The 25,335-nt window shown below is 40.2% G+C and overlaps 1 protein-coding gene across 2 annotated transcripts in view; it reads right to left on the minus strand.

Annotated features, from left to right (window-relative positions):
• NTN4 (netrin 4) overlaps positions 1–19,683 on the minus strand; it is a 126,733-nt gene extending 107,050 nt beyond the window's left edge. The window contains exon 1 of one of the 2 annotated variants that reach the window (XM_075209423.1): positions 19,177–19,683. In XM_075209423.1, the coding sequence (XP_075065524.1) occupies positions 19,177–19,231 (55 nt within the window). In that variant the 5' untranslated portion in view covers positions 19,232–19,683. The remainder of the gene's footprint in view (positions 1–19,176) is intronic. The other variant, XM_075209422.1, reaches the window with a different exon arrangement.
• Positions 19,684–25,335: the final 5,652 nt, after the last annotated feature.

Consider the following 25,335-nt stretch of genomic DNA (forward strand, 5'->3'; position numbering starts at 1 on the left):
TACAGCCGGCTTTCACAGTAAGCAAGTGGGTCGTATATTATGATGATATTTCACTGTTTTCTTTCTCCCCAAATTATAGAACAGTGAATTAAGAAAGAAGAAATTAAGGTTTAATTTTATCATTAAGAAAGTGGTGAATGAGGGTATTGGGAAGTTGAATTAAACTTTTATTTAAAATTGTATATGTGTGTATTTTTTTCTCTTTTTCGGTAATGGGCAGGGGTTTTAGAAACACGGGTCCATTATATGTGGCGGTCCACATGTCCTAGTCTTGTTAATTACCCCAATCCCACAGCCCAGAAGTATGGAAGAGGCTCAGCAGTTTTCAGTGCAATATTGGTAATTTCTGGGAGAGAGGAGCACGCTGTTTTTAGTATATCTGCTATAAAGGCAGCAGCCCTGCACTGACAAGCCTAGGGCTGGCATTCATTATAGGAGGGAGACCCCATACTCTCTGCTGCAGTGGAATCCAGCCCAGGATTTGCACACAGTCATTTTATTCACAAAATAATAGTGCTCATGTACTGCATACTTTTCATTTACCTGACATGCATAGTACAATTCTGTCAAGGTTCCTTCTGGTGGCAGAAAAATGTATTGCAGGGAATTTCAATATTAGTCTTTGGGAAACACTTGGACAGAATGATGTGTGTTTTGATATATCACTCCATCAAGCAAAGAATCAATGCATGTTGCATGAATGAGGTAATGCTGTGTTAAATGTTAGTTTAAAGCTTGCTACATTTGTAATTTACATTTCATCTTGCCCCAAAGGGGCAAATCATTTCATATACCATCATTATACTAGAATTCTTGATTCAATCATAAATCTCTTTTGGCCATCACTAGATGAAAACCCAGTATATTATATCATAGGTTCAAGAGAATATAGGGACCAACCGGATTTTTTATTTGACTCCTGGATATGAAATGAATAATACATATTTTTGAAAGCGTGTGCATTTAATTCTATGATTATGGAATTAAATTAAAATGTTAAATAGAATTTTTAAAATAATCTCCCTTTATATTGTTTCCATAAATAATTATTTTCTGGTTTTATTCTAAGATTGATATGCATATTAATTGTTTGGATTCAGAAATACATGTTTTTGATTGCTTTTGACTATCTATGAATCATGTTCTGATTTAAGGACTAATCCCACTATCATAATACATTTTTAATACAATTTAATTGAGCTAACAAATGGAAATTAATTTTGAACTTTGTTGGATCATGTTCATGTTGCCTAATTGATTCTATCATCATGTTATTGAGAAAGTTTGAACAAAAATCACAATCAAGAAAACGCTAGAGATAATGGGCCTTAAGCTGAGTTGGACATGTCTGTTTTTTGGTGTAATATACGCATACGTCCATAGGCAGATTCATCATTATCATAATCATTTATTTATATACAGCCACCAATTTCACAGTGCTATACAGAGAAAATATGTCACTCACATCAGTCCCTGCACCATTGGAGTTTACAGTCTAAATTCCCTAACACACACAGACAGACATACACAGACTAGGGATAATTTTGTCAGAAGACAGATAATCTACTAATAGGTTTTTGGGGTTTGGGAGAAAACCAGAGCATCCGCAGAAAACCAATACAAATACGGGGAGAACATGCAAACTCCACCCAGATAAGGCCCCTATCACTGTGAGACAGAAGTGCTAATCTCTGAGCCATCATCAGGGCCTGATTAAGGGTTCTGGCCGCCCTAGGCTAATACGGCCGCAGCGCCCCCCCACCCCCCCTCCTCCGAATATATAGGTGTATAGGTACACTCCTGAATATGAATGTTCAGGTGTATTCTCCAGCATTCAAATTTAGACAGATTGTGCCATTGTCTCTTACCTGTTCTTGCTCTTCTCTCTTGCTCTTTGTTATCCTCTCGCTGGCTTCTGGAAAGTTGGCGTCCTGTTTTGAAAATGCAAAAATGTTTTATAATGCAAACCCTGAATGATTAGGCCCTTTAGTTAAAACAAAACACTCCATTATGGCCAGCTAAAAGTACCCTATTGGACAGGCATATATAAGCAATATCTGAATATTTGTTGTCAATCAAATACAAACCTCTACCAGCCCCATCTCACTAATATTTAGTATTCTAGTGATTGCTGAGACCACCCATGTGACCACCACACAATCATGAGATTCTGCCCCCCAAAGCTGCTCTATTTTTTAAATACCCCCTGCAGCCATTTTCCTTAACCACAACCCCCCCCCCCCCCACAGCCATTTTCCTTAACCCCTGCTGCAGCCATTTTCTTTACCTCCCACCCTGCATCCATCCCCCTTGCAGCTATTTTCCTTACCTCCACTCTGTAGCTACCCCCCCGTCACATCAAAACTCCCCCAGTCACATATATCAGACCCCCTCCTCTGCCCTCCTTCATACATATCAACCTCTCTCCCTCCCTATAGATTTTCATGGCAGCCCTCCCTCCCACCCTATAGATTTGTATGACAGTCCCCCTCTCCCTCCCTATACATATGCATGACAGTCCCCCCTCTCCCTCCCTATAGATATGCAGGGTAGTCGTCCCCCCTCCCTATAGATATGCAGGGTAGTTCCCCCCCCCTCCCTATAGATATGCAGGGTAGTTCCCCCCCCCCCTCCCTATAGATATGCAGGGTAGTTCCCCCCCTCCCTATAGATATGCAGGGTAGTCCCCCCCCCTTCCTATAGATATGCAGGGCAGTTCCCCCCCCTTCCTATAGATATGCAGGGCAGTTCCCCCCCCCCTCCCTATAGATATGCAGGGCAGTTCCCCCCCCCTTCCTATAGATATGCAGGGCAGTTCCCCCCCCTCCCTATAGATATGCAGGGCAGTCCCCCCCCTCCCTATAGAAATGCAGGGCAGTTCCCCCCCCCTCCCTATAGATATGCAGGGCAGTTCCCCCCCCTCCCTATAGATATGCAGGGCAGTTCCCCGCCCCTCCCTATAGATATGCAGGGCAGTTCCCCGCCCCTCCCTATAGATATGCAGGGTAGTCGTCCCCCCTCCCTATAGATATGCAGGGCAGTTCCCCGCCCCTCCCTATAGATATGCAGGGTAGTCCCCCCCCCTTCCTATAGATATGCAGGGCAGTTCCCCCCCCCCTTCCTATAGATATGCAGGGCAGTTCCCCCCCCCTTCCTATAGATATGCAGGGCAGTTCGCCGCCCCTCCCTATAGATATGCAGGGCAGTTCCCCTCCCTATAGATATGCAGGGCAGTTCCCCCCCCTCCCTATAGATATACAGGGCAGTTTCCCCCTTCACTTACCTGTAGTTGTGCCAGCACCGCTCCTCTCCTCAGATCAGCAGATAGGAAGTGAAGACGTCCTGCTTCCTGTCTGCTGCACAGCAACAGGCAGCCTGGCGATTGGCTGTGTGTTGCTAACCACCAATGCTTTTGATCGTTGAGCCCTCCACCCCCCCCCCCCCGCGGCGACCCCCCCTCCCCCACTCCCAAAAAAAAATGAATGAAGAAAAAAAAAAAAAAAATGAAAAAAATAAATAAATACCCGCAGCGCCGCGCCCCCCCGGGACCTAGCGCCCCAGGCTGCAGCCTGGTCAGCCTAGTGGTTGATCAGGCCCTGGCCATCATGTTGCCCCAATTCTAACCTATCTTACATGTGTGATTCCTTCCACCTAGAGGGACAGAGGAGGGAGGAGGGAGGAGACAGGGCAGTGCTGGCGAAACAGATGCAACGATCATTAGCAGCAAAACGGAACTCTGCAGAGTAAATAAAGGTTTAAATGTATTTATTTATTTAAAAAAAAAATGGCAAAAAAGTGATCTACGCAACAGCGATAGTAGTCTGGGCTGCTTGGAACATTTTCAGGGGAATAAATAGTAACAAAAGCCGTAGTCAGCACTAAGCTATGAGACCACATTTTACGCCTGTGTTTTGGTTGCAAATGCGTTAAAACTCAGCATCATGCCCAATATTTCCCCAATATTGATTTTTGACAAATAAAATTTAATTTGGAAACATTTGAAGTAATTTTAAAGAAAGCAACAAATAAATATGTATACATTTTTTTTTATTATATTGGACAATTGGTTGATTGTCACCTTTATCGAATACTTCATTTTTTGATTTCTATATAGTTTAAAACATTCTTTTAATAACATTTTATCACATATTGACATTTCCTTCAAAATCCACATATATACATACTAGATGGAGAACTGCACAACCAACTGCATGTCATGGAAATGTGTTTATAACCACTACGTCACCAAGCTTGGGTGTTCTACAGGGAAGTCACCCATAACCAGGGGCGGGCTGGGTCGGGGGCAGGGGGGCATCGCCCCCCCGGGCCGCTCAGACTCTCTCCGCTTTTAGGGCCGCCCCCGATGCAATTTCTCCGAATTTTAACCTGCAGCCGCATCTGACGACATGATGCGGCCGCGTCATTAATGACGCGGTCGCATCCTGTGTAATGAGATGCGGCCGCCTGTGTGCCCCCAGCCTGAAATCTCCCAGCCCGCACCAGCCCATAACATAATCTATATTTTCATTGAAAGCAGTAATCACACCCGTTTATTTGTTTAGTATGCTAAGTACCTTTCAAGCAGGTGCCTGTTCTTTTTCTTAGCTGTCCTTGTACAAATCATTATATCATTTTCAAAATCTCTCTGAAGGCTACAAAATATAGTTGTGGTTAAACAGACACAAGCTCACAGCTTGTAATATGAAGGCAGAGAGGGGAGGAGGAAGGGGGGAAATTTACAGTACACGGAGCAGACATAGCATAAAGAGGCGTTCTAAAGTCTTTATGCTCACTAAATCATGTGCTATGTAACTGTGGTTGCCACGGTAGTCCAGGACACTGTGCAGAATTCAAAATCGTTAATAGCAGCCTAAAGAAACAATGGGGGAAGGGGGGTGTAATTTTTTCAGGGGGTTGCTGCTTTAAGGCAAGTAAATCCCAATTTTTGGTGAAAAGATGTCTTAAAGTTTTCCAGTGTGTTCCATATTGTAACATAAATTGGACAGATTCAGTTTTGTGAGGGGAGAGGGAGTTTGTTGGTGGGGCTTTTTTTACACTGAAGTAACATAAACCTGCCCTGATGCTGTGTTCTATGACAGCCACACCAAATATTGCAAATACTGTCTTTGTCCTGGCTTCCCTAATGCAATACTTTTATGTATACTTGCTATGAAAAATAAGATAATGACCAATAGGGATACACTAACTGAGGGGTAGTGGCTGATGACTAAGTGCCATAAGTAATGTATTTTCTTTATTTGATTTTTGAGATGCCATAAGTAATGTATTTTCTTTATTTGATTTTTGAGATGATTGAATTCTGATTCCTAAGCTTTATTATTAAATCCAAAAAACAAGTTTCATGTGTACTTTACAATATCTTAATATATGTTAACAAAATAACTAATATAGCAAAACTATAGGGCCACATGGGCTACGTATTTCCATGTGCAATAAACCTCAAATTTCTCCCACCAACCATGTTCTAAACATGCATAGGAAAGTAAACATTTAGAACTCATGTTCACGCTCCATAGTTAGACATTATTTACTATCAGAGATAAAAACAATTATGTTTTATTATAATTATTTTTAAAAATTGACAGGTGGTGGAGTAGGGCAGGGATTCCTCATGCAGGTCAACTAGCGTGCTCTGCTGGTGTACCTTACTTCAGTGATATTCAAACCAAATGGGGGTTACCAGACTCAGAAATATGGCAATGTATTCAGATTAAGCATTTCTTGGTTTCTGGTCTTCCCAGTAGAGATACCGTTAGGGAACTGACAGAGTTTGAATTACTTTCCTCCATGTCCCTCTGCCCATCCCACCTGTTTTCAGCCCTCTGCAAATTTCTGGTAGAAAACCCTTTCAACTGTCTGCCTAAATGTACTAGATATTGGGAGAGGGAATTTGGTTCTGAGCTTTGGGAATCTGACTGTCTCGATTACAGAGACTCAGTACAAGGCGAAAATCTATCATGGGGTCTCTGGCTCATGCTGGCATTGTAAGACTGCTCCTGGTACACCTCTTCACATACGGTAGAATTGCGCCCCATTACTTCTCTTTTGGATTCAGGTCATGTCCATTTCCACAGACATCATGGTAGATGCAGTACCTGAAAATCCTGCTTCTTGGCTTCTTAACAAGACAAGCGCTCCCATGTCCTGCTTCAAAAAGTCTTTATGGAGATTTCTGAATTTGACAGCTAAAGCAGTGATCCCAGTCCATTGGAGGTCTCCCTGTCCACCATTCATCTGGGAATGGTTCAGCAGATTAGAATTTTATAGAGTTATGGATGAATTACTCCTGTCCTCTGATGATAAATCTGAGTTATTATGTGATATGGGGACTCTGGATGAAATTTCTAGAATTATATACAGTATGCTGCCTTAAATTCCGCTCCACCTTCATAGGAAGACCTTCCATCCTTCCCTGTTTACTTCTAGCTCAGACCATGGCCGGGTGTTCTCCGTTACTGGATGTCTGTCATTTTGCTATTCAAGGACTAGACCCTTCCCTTCCATTTCCTCCTCCCCTCCTCTTTCCCCTTTCACCATGACCCCCTCCTTTTTCTTTTCTTTTTTCTTGTGTTTCTCCAAGCCATTACTGAGAATATATTCTGGGACATTTAGCCTGAAACTAATGCATGTTATGGTCTGGTACAGTGCCTCGGTCTCTGCACTTTTATGTTGCGTAGGTCATGTGTCCTGTATTTTGCTATTGTTTCTTGAGTGTGATTTTGTTTGTTTTTCCTTGTGTTATATATGTCTTAAACTCCATTAAAAAGTCATTCTAAAAAAAAAAAAAAATTGATCGCCTCCCCTTTAAATTAATTGTGCTCTGCCATCTCAGATCCTCACCTCTCTTTAAAGAAGCAGCTCTAGTACCAATATCATGAGAAATGTATAAATACAAATAGAATCACCATCTAAGCCAAACAAAATACATGCTAAATCAGCCAATAAAACAGAAATTTGAGCAAAGCGTCCACATAATATATATATATATATATATATATATATATATATATATATATATATATATATATATATTAATTTATCAGGTACTAGTATTTTAAGATATCCATGCATATATTTGCTAGTATTGCAGATAACCCACTATGATCCGAAACAATCAGGCGCCCCGAGTTTTCCTTATTTTTGCAAACTTTAGGCGATATACAGTATAAATTTTTGACATCTGAGATTTATCTACTTCAAAAGTATAATCTCCTATTAATAAGCACTTCATCCAATAGAGAAAGTAAATACTTATGTAATTTGTTTGAAATAATTCATGAGACAGTGGTTGATAAAAACTTGTATCAAACAGCTCTTGAAAGGTAAATTATTCTTTAGTCATTAGAACCATGTTCATTTCCTTGTCACTGGGTATAATACTCTCCCGGAATGTCTGGGAGACTCCCAAATTTTTTCTTACGGACTCCCGGAAGAGCAGGGAAACCTCCAGCCCCCTGCTCGCTTCGTTGGTGAAGTGGGTGGGGGCGAGGCTAATCACATCATCCTGGCCCCACCCTCTTTTATAATAGGCCGAAGGTGGTATTGTATGGCAGGAAGTGCGGCCAGGATGACGGGTTTAGCGTGACCATGCCCCGAAGAGACAAGGACAACTTTGGAGATCTCCCAGAAGGGTGATCTTCAAAGTTATCAAGTATGGTATAATAACAATCCCAGGAAGGAACTCCATGATGATTTCAAACTCATTGCAATAACTTACCAAAGAGAAATTCAGAAATGTTTTAAGTAATGATTCATATGCAAATGTAAGAGGAAAATCAGTCATATTAACGATACTGTCAGGAGTCAGGACTACCCTCAATGAAAAATCCATATAAACAGACATTTCACAGCAGTCTTGAACATGAATAATTCCATCCAACACCCACCAAATCATAAACACACTCTTTATCATTTTCCTTTCTTTTTGCTTTTGTTTTGTTTTTTTGTTTTTCCTTTTTATAAACAAGTCACCTTATAACCTTGCATAGGGGCATATTGGAATAAACATTTTTAATTTTATTATACAGGGAAAAATAGGCGAAAGCAGGAAAAAAAATACACTTTTTTAGATTCCAACAAAAGCTACATCCATGACATTAGGCCAAACCATTTAATGTATTCCACACTTTAATTAACTTTGTTTCCTAGTAGAGGAATACCAAATATTCATATTTTTATTAAATTTATTAAATTGTTTATTTATTTATGACAGAAAGAAAAAGAAAATATAACAGATGATGACCTTCAGGAAAGATGCAATGTAAACTGAATATAACAGGAGATTTTCAAGCTAGCTAGTATTAGCCTGGATATATTACTATAAGCTGGCGGCAGAGACTTTCCTTAGCATGCGTAACAATAAAAACATGTCACAGGATTCACCATTCTGATGTGGAAGTGCTGTACTTTAAAAGGTATTTTGATTACACAGTATTAATTTAACTAGACCCCCATGATGTGATAGCGAGCCAGCTATGGCAGATGCAAACACCACCTTTCAAAAACCTACAGGTAGAATTAGGTTGTCCTCCTTTTTTAGTGTAAATTCATATTATTCAATAGATAATACAATCATTTGCTAAAGTTTTATTCATTTTTCCGCTCCCCTAGGCTACGCGTATACTGCTGTTTGTACTGCTTTTTTTTCTGTGTGCTAAAACAATAGTAAATGCACATATAAATCACATATAAAATACATTTGACATGCTCTAAGATGCTTTTACAACTGTGTTCACTTTTGCTTGGCATATTCATGGAAATGTATTTGCAAATATTTCTTAAAAACAGCTCATTACATTAACAATGAACTACCATTAAGTTGAATGTAATTTTTAAACTGAGCTGACGCATTTCAGATGCACTGAAATGGAAAAATCATTAAAAAAATGTATTGCAGAGCAACACACGTTAAATGCATGTAAAATGTAAATATGCACTATTTCATGTAGTACAATCATTTTTTTTTCCAAATCCATTTACACACGCCATAAATGTATTGCAAACTTATCATGAATACATAATTGTAAGGGTTGTGTGTATATAACCTTATGTTTGAGAATAAAATTTAGTTAATCTGCAGCACTTTTGACTGTTTGCAGAGGGCTGCATGCATCATTGTTGCAACAATGTAAAAAGTAACAGTAAAACTGGCTTCTTGCCACATACTATTGTAGTGAATAGAGGAATGTAGATCATAGACAGCAATGATTGTTTTTAAGGTTACCACTGTTGCTAAGGATGGTCGATTTTTACAAAATGTCTGTCAAGCAGGAATAGCCGAGTCTTAAACAGGCAATTTCAGGCACACTTTCTATTTGAAGTATCAGGAAACAATGCATAAAGATTTTAACTAGGCAAAATTTTCAGTGGAGTTACCCTTTAACATTTTGTGAAAACTAAGTGATTTCAATCAGGATTATTAATATGGTGTATTGTGATTTTTGGGTTAGTTCCACTTTATAATGAGAATTTTCCCTGAACTGTAACTATAAATATGTCATTAAGTGTCCTGTCTTGTACATTTTTTGACAAATCACCATTTAGCCTCTCCAGCAAGTACAGTCATTACTAGTAATGAATTGAAATAATACAGAATGGCTTTTTTCCATTCTGCAGAGTGATAAACACAAATCTAATGATTCACAAAAATATAACCATTGAGCAATAACCCAATCGTCACTTTAACTTTGTGAGTTTTGCTTTGATTTTTCAGTGTTTGGGGTACTTGTAACAACACTCTGCCACTTGGGCCATAGCACAATCACTTCTTGCTGTCCCCTTTGGCTGAGCAGGCGCTAAGAAAGGCACTTTGATCTATTATTATTAGAACATGTCAGTGATCTTGTGCCCTCCAGTTACATGGTTAATGCTGCACTACTCCCTTTACAAAATATTGAATTTTTAATATGATGTTCTTTAAACTTTATTTGTTTCCTGTCAGACTACTTATCTCTTAAGTAAAGGGAAAGAGATCCCAAGAGGTAAAGCTAGAAACCACAGTAGTGTATGACTAATGTACAGATCAAAAGAGCTGATGAATAAAGAACACATGAATCCTGAGAAAGATGCCTGTAGATATGTTTATTTGTGTTTATTTTGAAAACCCACATCAACCCAATACGCAATACGTTTTATTTTAATTAAAGTTCAACAAGGGGTGGTTTAGAGTGGATCAATTACTTTTCTACCTACAAATCTTTGTTTTGTTATGTAAATACTGAAACTGAGTTTGTTTTTCTTTTGCAATGTACAGTCATTTATTCTTATTATTTATTAATTCAAACAACGTATGAGTTCATAATAAATACATATACACTTTTACAATTTTGCTGATCACATAAAAAGTAAGTTGACATGGTAATGTAGGAAAGGGAAAAATGAAAATTAAACAGAATAATCTTACGTACATGGGTGTTTTGTCAGTTATTAAATGTTCCTCCAGATCTGTAAATAATAGAAATACATGCAACTTCTATGTGCTCTGTTGTGGCTACATTTGTCTATAACTACATTTCAAGAGATTTCAAGAGTAACTTGGAATGGCTGTTAATAACACACACAATATTTGAGAGCCCTGTGGCTGTTAGATTTCGCTGTGTGCACTGCGGCTGCTCGCTCAGTTGTTTGCCTAGTAATAACAACCAGCGTCACTCAGTCAATCAGCGGCTAATAGCGCTACCTCACTCCTGCCCAGTTGCCTAGCATCATTATGAAGACCTTAAGCCATGCCCCTCCCCGCCATAAAACACCAGAAGGAAATAACTGTGGGGGGCAGGTAAGTATCATTATTAACTTCTTTGAACCCTGTTTGCTAGGGACAAGTGCAACTCTTGTACAATATATTGTCCCTGAAACACTTGGTAGTCTAATGCCGTTTTTTTTATCAGGATAGCTAGAAGTTTCAATGAGCGTTACCAGCAGAAAAAGTTTGCATCAGGGGGTTGTTATTTTCCAATACCACAAACTTCTCCAGATTCTCCTGAGCCAATGCAAGTAGGGGCTGCCAGGCTTACTACCGAAGAGAATATCAGATTAAATTCCTGCATCATATCAAGGTTTCACACATGTTTTCTGTAAAAAGACAGCAGATTCTTTACGGCCCCATCGGCCATATGACTGTGCCACTGAATTAATACTGAGCCTACAGTACCTAAGGACTGATTATTAACTTTGTCAACCCCTGTGCTTAAAACTGCAGAAGACTATATTACAGAGGATCAGGCCTTCTAAACCCACATTAGCAACAGGTCTATTCTTCGTATCTCAGAAGGACAGAGGACTTTAGATTGTTTTAACTATAAGGTCTTGAACCATATCACAGATAAATACAGATACCCTCTCCCTTTAAACCCGGAGCTGTTTGACCAACAGGAACAGCCATATTCGCTAAAATAGTTTATAGAACTACCTACAACTTGAAAGACAGCGTTTAACACACATACTGGTCAAAACAAATACCTGGTCATGTCATTTGGTTTGATTAACACACCAGCAGTTTTCCAGGACCTTATTTACAATGTGCTCCGAGATTATCTAGGAAAGTTTGTTGTTGTCTACCTGGATGACTTATTAATTTATTCTACTTCCCTGAGAAAACATCGGTCACGTTTGCCAAGTTGTTCAAAAATACTCAATTGAAATTCCTCATGTTTCTTTCTTAGGATATATTATTTATGGGCAGGGATTTCCGTGCATCCACCCAAAGCCCATGCAATTGAGGAATGCATAATTCCAATAAACTAAAAGCCCTATAGAGTTTTGCCAATTATTATTACAGATTTATCCACTATTTTTTTCTTTGCCACACTCCCTGCCATGACCGAGAAAGGAAGCTGTCCCAGCAAACTTTAAAATTATCTTTATGTAATGCACCCACCCTTTGTCACCCCAATTTTAAGTTGCCCTCTATAGTGGAAGATGATGCTTCTGATGTGGGCGCTGGAGCCATTTTGTCACAAGTTAACACAGGGGATAAAAAAAAAAAAATAACTGCACCCCTGCGCATTCTTCTCCAGGAAATTCTCCAGTGCAGAGATAAATGATGACACAGATACTAAGGAAGTAAAATGGGCATTTAATGAGTGGAGACACTGGATGGAGGAGGCTAAGTACAATATTACTGTGTTCATTGACCACAAAAGTCTGCTATACATTGTAAATGCTAAAATATTGAATCTATGAAACACTCATTGGTTACTATTCTTCTCCCAATTCAATTTTACAGTCACCTACAGGGCAGGCTCAAAGAATCTTAAAAGAAGATGCTCTTTCCAGAAGCTTTCTAAACAGAACCCAGAATTGGCATCGCCAACGCCCATAGTTCCTCCTGCCAATATTGTGGCAGTCCTTACCCAGGCTCTATACTCACAGCTTCGGGTAGCCCAAATTGAAGCTCCAGCTGATGTACATTCTAATTTACTATTTGAGCCTAAAAGTCTTAGACAAGCCATTCTTGTAGAAGCTCATGAGATGAAAACAGCAGATCATCCAGGCCTCTTCAAGATCATTAATATATTATCACATTCCCTTTGGTGGACATCTCTTAAATATAACTTTGTAAACACTTGACAAACATGTGCCTGTTGCAAGTCCCCAATAGGGAAACCCAAGTGCCAAAGCCTTGGCTTCTCTGTTTGTTCAAAATATACCACAAGGAATTCCTTCCAACATTGTGTCAGATAGAGTTTCACAATTTGTAGCCCGTTTTTGGACGTCTTTTGTTTGATGCTTGGGATCAGTCTAAGTTTCTCCTCTGCTGGTCACCCTCAAACAATCGGACAAAGAGAGTAAATCAAATTCTGGAGCAGCATCTCAGGTGTTACACCTCCCATATTTGCAATAATTGGACAGAGTTTGGATGAGTCACTTCCTTGGCCAACTATCAATATTCCTCACACTTCATTTGGGGTTGCTCCATTTTTCTGTACATAGGGTCAACATCCAAAAGCCTGTTCTTATGATCTCCAGGACTCAAACACCACAGAAGTTGAGAAGGTCACTGCACGTATTAGAATTATTTTAAGGAAAAACCAAGCTGTTCTCTCGTGTGGCTTTTCAATAAAAAACATGTTTTGATAGACATCATAAGGTGGTTTATTTCAAGGTTGGTGACAAGATATGGCTGGCTACCAAGAGTATTAAATTTATTGGATCTTTAAGAATCATCAGGAAAGTAACCCTGTTTGCTACCAAGTGATCCCCAATCATTCAAGATTCATAGAGCCTCAGCCAAACCATCTCTAGTCCAGGTGGATGTTTAACCAAAGCTTATAATTGACAAAATCTTAGATTCCAAAAAAGTTCAAGGGCATGTTCATTATCTCGTTCATTGGAAGGGGTAAGGGGATCTTGGTATCCAGCCAGAAATCTGCATGCAAACAAACTCAAGAGGGCCTTTCACAATTTATACCCTCAGATGCCTATTGCATTGGGGTCCCGTGACTGCTTCTCAAAGTGGGGTAATGTTAGATTCGGAGGAGGGCAATTCCACTTGCTCAGCTAGTTACCGGTTAAACTTAAATCTAAACCTTATCCTGCTTTGTTCCCTCAACCTTCATTAATCCCTCTCTCCTTACCTCCTTTGGTGGCGATAGTTTAGTATAATCCAAAGTGCTGAACTGTGTGGTTTATTACTGCGATTCTCTATTGTGACCTGGATTGTTTGTTGCACCTTGCCGCCTGCCTTTTAACCCTTAGCCTGTTGTTTGAATTCTACCTTTGACCACCACCTGCCTCTGATTGGTTTACGATTTTGTCTGGATCGTTGCCAGTCTCTGACCAATCCAATCCCTGACCTGTTCAGGAACAGTGTTTAGACCACTCTAACAAATACATAACTACCGTAGGGGGAATGTGGCTGCTGTGGGGCCCTTAGCTGGGGACCCCACCTCCCCTGTCAAAACCTCATGTATATATATGGGGGGTTTTTTCACTTGGGTGGTACATGGGGGCCCTTACAAAATCTTGCTATGGGAAGCACAAAAGTCTAGTTAGATCCCTGCAAATATACATCCTCTCTGTGTTGATGTCCAGCTAATGGAGAGGGAGGGCTAACCATTGTGGGCCTCGTTAAAGCTGTATATATAAGCCAGTATTAATAAATGGTAGGTCAAACAACAGAACTATTAGATCCATAAAGAAGATATTTATGCCTAAAAACTGTGAGCAATAAAGATGACTTTGCCTTGCCTTTGACAGTAAAGAGAAAAGTGCTGTCAAAACTGGGGTACCTAGCACACACAAAAGGAAATTATATAGAAGGACCATTTTATAAGCAACCATTAACACTTAAACCAAAATATTCTCTCATCAAAAAAGTAGAAAAAGTCATTATAATAAACATCAAAACAAGCTTCATAACTAAACCAAATTGGTAAGCACTGTTCTATGCCTAACAGTAGTAAAATAACCAGTAAGGCACAACTGAAGTAGTAAGTACATCTCTCTGAATTAGTCCAGTAAAATAAATAACAAAGCATAATTTGCCCTTAGCTAAATGTAATTTGTTCAGTAATAATTCCCCTCACAGATGCATTATACCCATAATAAAAAATAGCAGAATGTAATACGACTCAGCAATATGGAAATATATATGTGTTAATACCCAGAAAAATGTAGTGTGGCAACAATAACACACAACAGAAGCTAAACGGACAAGTAATAATGCTCAACAAGTTGCACTGTAAGCTGAACTATACTAGTAATAGTGCCAAGCAAAGATTTAGCTGTAGTAATGGGCCAGTAATGGCCAGGATGATTTCATTTGTAATAATGTGAAAATGTATTTTGCCTTCAGCAGACATAATTTGCCCATTAATATTGCAGAGCAAGATTTTATATTTCAGCTATGATTCCAAGTAAGATGTAATTCGCTCTTTAAAAAGTGGAATTTGCCCAGTAACAATGCATAGCGAGATCTAATTTACCAGTAATTATGGCAAGTAGTATGCAAAAAACATTCCACACAAAGTGTTTAAAAAATATTGTTTAAATACAGACTCCCCAAATCCCTCTTTTAACACTTTAAAATAAAAAATCTTCTTTCACGCTGTAGTCCAACTGGGAATCTTGCTCCACAAATCAGCTCAGAGTAAATAATATATAAAAACGCTAATAGGCAACGATAAATTATTTTTTCAGGCCTTTGCCACAAAAGTACCAGGAGGGTCAAAAGCTGCTCAGCCAATCACAAGTGGTGCAAATATTGCACTTGACTGATGACACACAATTAAACAATATTTTTCACAGTTACAACTGTGTTTAGCACATACAAATATAAATTCTGTATCAACAAATACAGAATCTTGCTGAATGGTGGACTTTAGATGAAGTGAGAATGCTTAGAGTAATCTAAATAATCTTCATTAAGGTTTCAAGGCTAGCAAATGAAATAAATCCAGGAAATAATATTGTGATACATAACCTGCTCCTGTAATACTTTCAAAAGTAGTTTAAAAGTAAACACTGTCCAGTAGAAGGAAATCAGTACAGTTGATTGGACAAACTGTGGCAATAAGCTACACTGACAACCTTTCACTGAGCAGAGCTTACTCCCCAGACTAGTATGCTTGGAGAAGCATTGGTTACAGACAATGACAAGGGATTGTTTCTCTGTATAGGTAACTATACGATACTACTACAATATAACTATAGGATTTGTATGCATGTGTCCCTCCACTGCTCTGATTGCACTCATTAGCAAAATCATTTTTTCTTACTAGAGTATTTTATATAGAGGATAGGGAAATATGGAATGGATTGGGAGGTCAATTAAAACAGAGAGAACACACATGGTAGAGATGCACAAAATAGTTCATTATGTGAATCCCATTACTTCCAATTACAGATTTCCCAATGTTCATTTCTATAAAAATTTCTCTGATATATAACTAGATTTGTCAGCATATTTTTCACAAACTTAGCAGTAAAATAACTTTAAAAGATCATCATTCTTGCTACAAGTCCTTCATTCGCCAAAAATGGGTGAACTGTGTTAATTGGTACATCCAGTTATTAATATACATAGTGTGATATAGATATTCTTTCCAAAAGATATAGCTAGACAACATACTTAGTCTACGTTTTTCAAAACTATGTGGCTCTCACACCAAACTCATTAAAGCACACAACATGCTTCTCACTCAATACTCTAAGTACAATATTCACAATTTCTATTTTTTTAAAAAAAAGAAAGCAAGAATGGAGCTTCTCAGACTAAATACTGGAGGCCAGCAAGTCTGCTGCTGACAATCAGGGAACCTGAGCAGGACCGGATTAACCATAGGGCTAACTGGGCTACAGCCCAGGGGCCTATGGCATCCAGGGGGCCCTTGAAAGTGCTCAGCAGCAGTATTGATCGGTCGGGGGTGGGGGCTCCCCCGGCGCGATCAGTTCTGCTGAGCACTTTCCCTGCAGTCCTTCTCCGGCGCGCTGTAGTCTCCTTACTGAGGAGATCTCGTGAGTCTCACTCTCACGAGATCTCCTCAGTAAAGAGCGCACAGCGTGTCGGGGAAGGAGGTAAGTGCTGGGGGGGCGGGGCGCGGGCAGCTCGGATCACGGGGGGGGGCCCTCACGGGGTAATGGGGGCCCCCTTAGCCCAGGGGCCTCCATTCCCTTAATCCGGCCCTGAACCTGAGACAACAATAGGGTTTGTCCTACCTTTGATGAACATATACCTGAAAGTAACAGTGTATATAATTTGGAATACTTAGGTGATGATGTGATGTCCCTACTCACTATTTCAAACATTATAAAGAATTCTTAGTAACATCACATTGTTATGACATTGTTTATGCAGTGACTCACTAATAACAATATTTGTTAGGTTATCAAATGATACAACTTGTAACAAATTACATTACTTGTATATTATGATACATTATCCCACAGTAAAAATATATTTAAACATCTGGGGCCTGATTTAGTTGAATGCCAATATGTGCCATATTTTGCATAAAAAATCTCTGTGCACATGCCCAGAACCGGACTATACGCCAGTGAGAGCAGCAACATCAAATTCATCTTCGATCGCAAAGGACACTTATGACAACCGACAATTGCATGGGCGCAACGGGGAGTGAAATTGGTGCATGCACGTGGTCAATGTACAGTAAGGGCGCGCCAAGCTTGAGCGCATGCAGCAGTACTCGATTCAAAGGTATGTAACACTTGCACCAGCTACAGGTCAGGTGTAAGTGCCGAATGAGTGTGATAACGGTCACATATGTATGCCAGGACGTGTGTTTGCAATCAGGAGCAACTGGAAAAATGCATTTTATGTACAGTAGATAATAATGTCCTGATAAATGTATTTTATGGGGCAGGGGGTGGAATAAAATTAGTTTTTTATTTTTAATGTTTTTTTCATCAAAGACTATTATTAAGAGGTGACAGCAATTATGGGACTTTATATTACACATATGGATTGGACGTATCCTGCAGTGTATTTTGTCTGTCAAAGCAGAGTGTGCCTAGACCCATATTCAACATGAGACGTTTCTTCAGATCTGCATGTAGTTGAATACGGACGTGCGTATGCCCAAATTACATGTGTTTTTAACAAAATGCACAATATGTTCGTTTTGCCTGCTTTAATGAATCAGGCCCTAAATATTCTCAATGAGGGCCAGATTGGAGTATTCCCAATTTAAAACAAGAAGATAGGTGGAAAATATATTGGGGCTACTCGACATGTTTGTTTAACGAATGCAAAGAATCAACTAAACACATATATAGCCAATTTCACAGAAATTATTTCAGAGTAAGTACTTGTATTTTAACATAATAGAAGAACACTTTGTGTGTATGTTAACAAATCTGCATCAAATAAAGATAATTGGAAGATGTCATCAAAGTAATTGAGTGTGGTTTGGCAGATTCAGTGACTGACTGGCACAGGAGCCTATGTTCTATTTTAACATAGAGGAGCTCATGCAGAGTCGAAAGCAACTTGGGAGTAATTTACGGTTCAAAAATGCGCACACAAAAATAACGTATTTTAGCCCATATCCCGAGCCTGGCGCATCTCAAGCTCTGCATGTTGCATATGCACCAGGACTACATCAGACACACTTTCACCCACATACACAAAACCAGGTCATAAGCACAATAAAACTTTGTATACATTTTGTTCCATAAGGAAAAATGCATTTCCAATTAGACTTCATATAATACAGCAGATATAACCTTCCTTTGCACGTTTGAATGAAAGAACTTTTTTTTTATTTAATACAAATTTCTATAATATATGCATGATCAATGAAGAATTAATGAATCAATCACAATGAAGAAAGCACCCAATACTTTCAAAGGAGAAATCGCAATAAGCCAATAAAAACGCTTAGCTAGAGCTGGGGATTGCAATCATCATCAGTGTGTATGTGCACCAGCTTACTGGTGCAAATAATATGGCTGTAAAACAAGTTTTTGCACCTGTGTTCAGGTCTAGATCGACTCACAATTCCGCAATCTCTGGATAGGTACTTGCAGGGATTTTTTTTGAGAGGGGGGCATGCGCAGAGTGAAAACACACAATTTACACTACACAAACAGGCATATGTTCAACTCTGCATCAGGCCCATAGGGTGCAGGCGATGTGTGCTACATGTAGGGTGTTCCATACTATTGTATAGCTGTCAGTAAGCCATCATGAATTTTGAACTGCTTAATGACCAATGCAAACAGTTAAGCAGTAGAGGCAGGAGTTTAAGGTATGTTATATGTTATAATGGAAGTGAATGAGTTAAACAGGCTACATCTATCAGTAACACACTACAGTTAAAACAGAGAAAGTGTTCAGCTATGCAACATTATGTAATGCAGCATGGCCCCTAAGCTTAGCTGTATAAGAAACCACACACACTGACAAACCTTACATGCATTAAATGTTGTAAGTTTATAGTATTTTACGCAAAACTGCATTTATACAAACTGTCTTTTTTCTAAAATGCTTCCTTTTCCCAATATATAACTGTAAATAAAATGGGAGTTGTCACAGTCAAGGACACTTGTTTACTAAAAACAGTGGTACTTAGTACATATACTAAGTAATGGTGCACCAGTAATCTAATTATAATAATGCAATCGTTCTAGCAGCGTTACTTATAGAGATTTTGTAATAAAAACGGGACATAAAAGAAGGATAGACTAGAAACCAACCTGTAGCCAGTGCAGAGGCTGCTAGAAGTGTCACCAACAAGACTAGTATATCCATGGTCAATGATACACTGAAGGTGCCTACATAAGTCTTCTTCCCAGCCTGGAGAAAATAATCTATGTCCACAAGTGGCTTGGGGTTAGCAAATGGACAGATGTCCCATCATTAAGATAGTGGTCTTGGATAGACTCTACCAGGATGCAGAGCTACATGATAATACGGTGGTCCATGTCTCCTAAGGCTCATCTGACTTCCCCTGAGAATAGGTGACATGCCATCTCCCCCTGTGCCGTCCTCTAGCAGCACCTGATCAGCAGCACTCGGCGGTGGAGCTTGTCAGCCGCTTCCCTTCTGCAGCCAACAGCTCCAAGACGCAGTTTATTGCAGGGATGTTATTGTGTCTTCCCTCCCTCTGATAACAGTGTGGGATGTTTAGAGCTGTTGGAAAAGAGTGGAGGAGTTTGGACAGGCAGCACGGCTAGATCGTGCACAAGAGAGAGCCCGCCCAGCTCCCGCCCTAAGCAATCCGTCCTCTGTACTCAGCCTGTGCACCTCACAGACATTCCTCTAAATCACTGTCTTACTGCCTGTCGAATCAAGACTTGCACGGTTTTTAAAGAAAAAATATCTATCATGGTACTGACAGCAAACACAATTTCCTCCCACCTACAATTCCCCATGGCTCAGTAACTTACTTTCTTCTGGTTGTTTGGCTGTATGCCCTCATGACACAGAATTAGTCAGCCATGCATTCATCATGACAGGGACATTCTTGGACCTGGGACTTTCTTGGAACCATTAGTCATTAAAGCTTTTACACTGAAAATAATTTAGATGATATTTTCTATTTACTGTGAAAATATTGTTGTGTGTTTGCCAATTACAAGAACAAGAGAAAGTATTGCTTGTACAGTATAGTAATAATGCATATACAGATACTATATTGTAGTCTATATGCAGGGGCAGACTGGGCTGGGGAGCATCTGCCCCCCGGGCCCCAGTCCCATTGTGGGCTATCTTGGACTGGGTCAACTGCATTTTATTTCCTTTAAAATAGAATGCTGAGTCAAGTCTTGCCCCTGGGCTAAAATTTGCCAGCCCTCCCCTGTCTATATGCCACTTAAAATAAACATCCACTTATAACCAGAAGTACAGGCCATTAGGAGGTATCTTATGCTACCTTTGTATTTCAAACTATAAGGGGCATATTCAATTGTTGGCGTTACTGCCTAAAGTAACGCGGTGTGCGCACTATCACCGTCATTACGGTAATAGTGCGCAGAATTACCGTTATTACGGTACCTTTCACGCTGGATTTCAGGGAGCTGCGAGCTGAAATCCGGCTTCGTATTACCGTAATAGTGGAAACCGCCAACAATTGAATATGCCCCTATAACCACTATCCCTAATCTAAAAGCTGAACTCCTTGTTAGCTGTCGGAGGTTTTTTCATCATTTTAAGGGGGAATTCAATTCAGTCACGTTAGTGTAGGAATAATGAGACGCTAATTATATTACCGGTAATATGGTAATTTTAACCTGGATTTTTTCTTGCGGCCTCGAGGGCTGCGAGCATAAATCAGTGTTTACCGTACTAATGGTATTACTGCGCACTTTTACCGTAATAACAGTAATTGTGCACAGGATGCGTTATTCCTAGAATAACACAGCCTAATTGAATTGGCCTCTAATATGGCTGCTGAGATGGGTGTGACTGGAAGAACCAATAAGCTGCAAGAATTCTTATCACCTTTCTTTACCCTACCCAGAAAAGAAGCTTTAATCTCCATCGGGTATTGCTTGAAAAACTGAAACCCTCGTAACGCCCCTCAATGTGCATGATCCATAAAGCAGACTCCAGTCTTCATCCATTTTAGGGCATATTTCACTACACTTTCAAACTCATTTTCCCTCTACCCTAAAATTAAATTCCATCATGTATCATACAAATGATCATATTACTTGTACTTGAACACTTCTAACGATAGGTACACACTGGAGTCAAAATTCAGCAGTCTGCAAGATTTGTTTTAGTTAAATGACTGTGAAAATAAAAATCATTGTACAAAATGAGACTGTACATATTTGTATTTTTACGTGAATTTAACTTGAGTTGCGTTGCAGCAGTCGCTGAGATGGAAATTGCTGCTTCAGTTCACGAGGAGAATGAAATTGGCATGTTGGGAGGAGAAAGGAGTTGGTCAATGGCAACTACATCCAGGGCCGGATTAACCATAGGGCTAACTGGGCTACAGCCCAGGGGCCTATAGCATCCAGGGGGCCCTTGAAAGTGCTCAGCAGCAGTATTGATTGATTGGGGGCGGGGGCGCCCCCGACGCGATCAGTGCTGCTGAGCACTTTCACTGCAGCCCTTTCCCGGCGAGCTGTAGTCTCCTTACTGAGGAGATCTCGTGAGTCTCACTCTCACGAGATCTCCTCAGTAAAGAGCGTACAGCACGCCGGGGAAGGAGGTAAGTGCCGGGGGGGGGGGGGGGGGGGTGGGCAGCTCGGATCACGGGGGGGGGGGCCCTCACGGGGGAATGGAGGCCCCCTTAGCCCAGGGGCCTCCATTCCCTTAATCCAGCACTGACTACATCTGACATCCGGGCTCATGGTCCCTTCAGCAGGGTCATACATGGCACAATTTAAAACTGCGGCCAGTAACCAGGTCAGGTAGCACCACTGACAAATTTAAAGAAGTAATATTCGCTTTGCTGACACAGAGTGTTGTGGTAGGCAAATGTAATTGACAAATGGAAGAGCATTCACCTGAAGAAGTTTATACCTCAGACCAGAACAGGAAATGCGACAAGCATTCATGCGAAAACAGTAGTTGATGTGTTTTTTAATGCACTCCTGTTATTAGTCGAGGTGCCTCCTGAGAGTTCAATTGAATGTGCTACTTGGAGTAACACTGAAAGTAGAGGTTCACCTTACAAGAAAGGATAAGTGGGGAAAAAAGGTCCGGGAAGCTTTAATAGCTTGTCCAAGTCTGGAGGATCAAATGGATCCGTCTGCAGCAGGGATAAGTGAACTATTTAAAGGCTAAGAAACAAGCAGGTAAAATTGTTCTAGGGTGACAGGTGTAGGTCCTGTATTAACACTACTACAGACTCCACAATTAGATCAAGATGTAGCAATGGGGATTATCTCCCAAATTCACTCACTTGGCCAAGCTGCAGCTACATGATCAGTATATGGCTTAGTTGCACTAGCAGCAAATCACACGACTGAAAAGCACTTTTTGGTGTATACATTAGTACTGTATACAATGTTTGTTTAGGTCACTTTTGCTTTCCACTAAAGCTTTCCTGTGTCCTCATCCATATAGTTCTCATTAGTCAGGCTCCTATTAAAGGTAGACTTTTTGGTATCTAATATGTGATATATTGTCTGTGATCTCATTGTATGGCTATTTTGTATTGTGAGTGTTACAGGTACGGCAGTACACTACACCTAGTGCCGGGAGTTAGTTTTGTGCAACATGCTGGTCACATAGAATGTAGGTAGGACCACTGCCTTTGTTGTAGCTAGCAATAGAGTTGGTTGTAAACATTATGTGAGGAATAGTTAGTCCTGTGGGAGGGCTGTTGCATCTCAACCCTATCTCATGAGTAAACAGATCCCTATGAAGAGTATTCCTAGTTCCGTTTCGCGCCTGGTTAAGCCCTCACCCCTGATAGGTAATGCATTCATTCGTGAGTCTTACATGCAGGAAATACCTGTAGTCCCATGCCCAGGCCCAGAACAAAATTGAGGTGTTGGCAACCAGAGTATGGTGCAGTTACCCTAGTCTAGCCTATCACCTCGGACATTCCGTCTTCCACTCCACAACATCTCCCCTAAATAATTGCTGCAGTCTCCTTCCTAGACTGGACTGGAACGGTCTGTATGGAAGAGTTGTTGAAAGGTTAGTGATAATGCAAGATGGATCGGTTGAGATCAGGTAGGTCCCTCTTACAGTATCTGCAACATATGTGGTCCCAAAGCGACCTTAATGCTAATAATAAACCAAACAAAATCAATCAGATCATTATTGAACATGTTGATAAATATGGTCAGAAGATAACCACAGAAGATATATATAAGCCTGTATATGCAGTTATCTTCTAACCACTCTAACAGCCTCCAGTGACCATTTTACTGCATGTGGCCAACTTAAGTAACACTGCTTACTGCCAAATACTTATACTCACCCAAAACAAATTGCAGTATATCAATATATGGTATCAGGCACAGTGTCAGATTGGGGCATAAGAAAATGCAATGGTATAGGCCCATGCAACAGTGTGCACTGCTAAAAAGGCATGACCAGTCACCAGACGGGGTGTGGACAGCCACCAGAGAGGCATGGTCAACCACTAGAGACAATGTCATTTAAGCAAAGTGCAGGGAACATTTAGGCCAGGGTTGAGCAACCCATTATGCTTCAAGGACTGCATATGCGGCCCTACAACCTCCAAAAAGACTGTACAATAGTCTTAATTTAAATAAAAAATACAGTCCCAAAACAACCTTGGCACCTCAATATCACTCATTCCAAAATGCACCCACTCAGACCTGCCACTTCCTCCAAAATAGCCCCGCATGCCCTCAGACCCCCAAAAGCCCTCAGATCACAAATGTACTCTGAACACTCAGAACTCCCCACATACACCTCACATGCCCCTGAAACCTCCTAACATGCCCCTCAAAACTCCCTACATTCCATTTTGACCTCCACACATGTTACTCTGACCACCCCACCCCTCCACATGCCAATCGCACCTCCCTTACATGTAATATGCAAATACAATTTCAACAATCACACTGAAATCACAAAGACTCCACCTACACAAAATAAATATACAACATACAGACTGATGCAGCCCCTGCACATATTTTTGTGAAACTTATGCCCACAAACAATCCTCTCCCTAGCATACACTCACTCAACTTCTTGGTCCACTCATTAGCCTTTCAAACTTTCACTTTCCACTTATTTTTACTCTCTCCATGTAAAGATCTTCTCATTCTCTAGCAGTAGATTCATTCTTCTCAGCAACTCTTCCTGCCCCTCTTACCTTTGTTACTTCTCCCCAATCACGACCACACTCCCCCCCTCCTCAATAGGGTAGTCTTTTCCATACCAAAAATCTCCGCATTCTGTTTAAGTCCACTCTGGCTGCCATCCCTGAAGAAAGCGCTGTAATTATGGCACCTGTGCCGAGGATATCTGTTGGGCCAGTCTGACCATGGCAGAGTAAGATCACAAGCTGCTACATATTATCAATATAGCACACAACAGCAGTACCATGTATATAATTCCATTAGATATCACGTTAAAATTATTACATTGTATCCAATGGGATGATACAAAGAAAATAATAGGAAATCAGAGCTGTACACATTACCATGGCCTACACACCAGGATAGAATGGCTCAGACCAGGCCAGTATCAGACAACACAAAGCAGTATATAATGGTAAAAGGAATTACTGCAGGGTAACCCATGGTATCACAAAGCAGTAACAGTGAAAGACATAGTTTGCATCCCTAATTTTATAAGTTATCACTAGTGTAGTACAAGTATAAAGAGTTTGTTCAGCATGTAAGCTCTTCATTAGCTAATAGGTTCCTTAAAGGAGACCAAAATTGTGATATTCTACAGTGAAGACAACTTATTAACAGGCAAAGGACCAATTACAAAGCTCATCTCATCTAATTGCAAATTACAATGTGCCTTCCAAATTATAAACCCATTTGCCGCAATACGCACCATCAAACCATAATTAATTCCTTTCTCAATCAATTTATCCCCTTTTTATCACACTATTCTTCACCCGAGACAATGTATGTCCCTTTAACATACATTCCTCAAGGTACAAATGTAGTATCCTTGAAACAATTGTTTCAGCTATTTACCTAATGCGACAAACTGAAGCAATTCTTAAATCTTACCTTATCCTCCGATTATGCATTATAGTGAATAATAAATGCTGAGGATGCATTATAATGAATATTTCCCCATTATAATGTTGGGGCTGGTTGGGCGGAGGGAGGTCTAGTGTGTTCACTAACTGCTCAGCTTTCCAGGAAACTAATAGTATCTATACCCTTTCCAAACAGGGTCCCAATATTTCAATATCTGCCCATGCAGCAACTCAGCTTAAGACACCAGCA

This window comes from Mixophyes fleayi, chromosome 4 (genome assembly GCF_038048845.1).
Source record: "Mixophyes fleayi isolate aMixFle1 chromosome 4, aMixFle1.hap1, whole genome shotgun sequence".
In the NCBI taxonomy this organism is placed as follows: Eukaryota; Metazoa; Chordata; class Amphibia; order Anura; family Limnodynastidae; genus Mixophyes; species Mixophyes fleayi.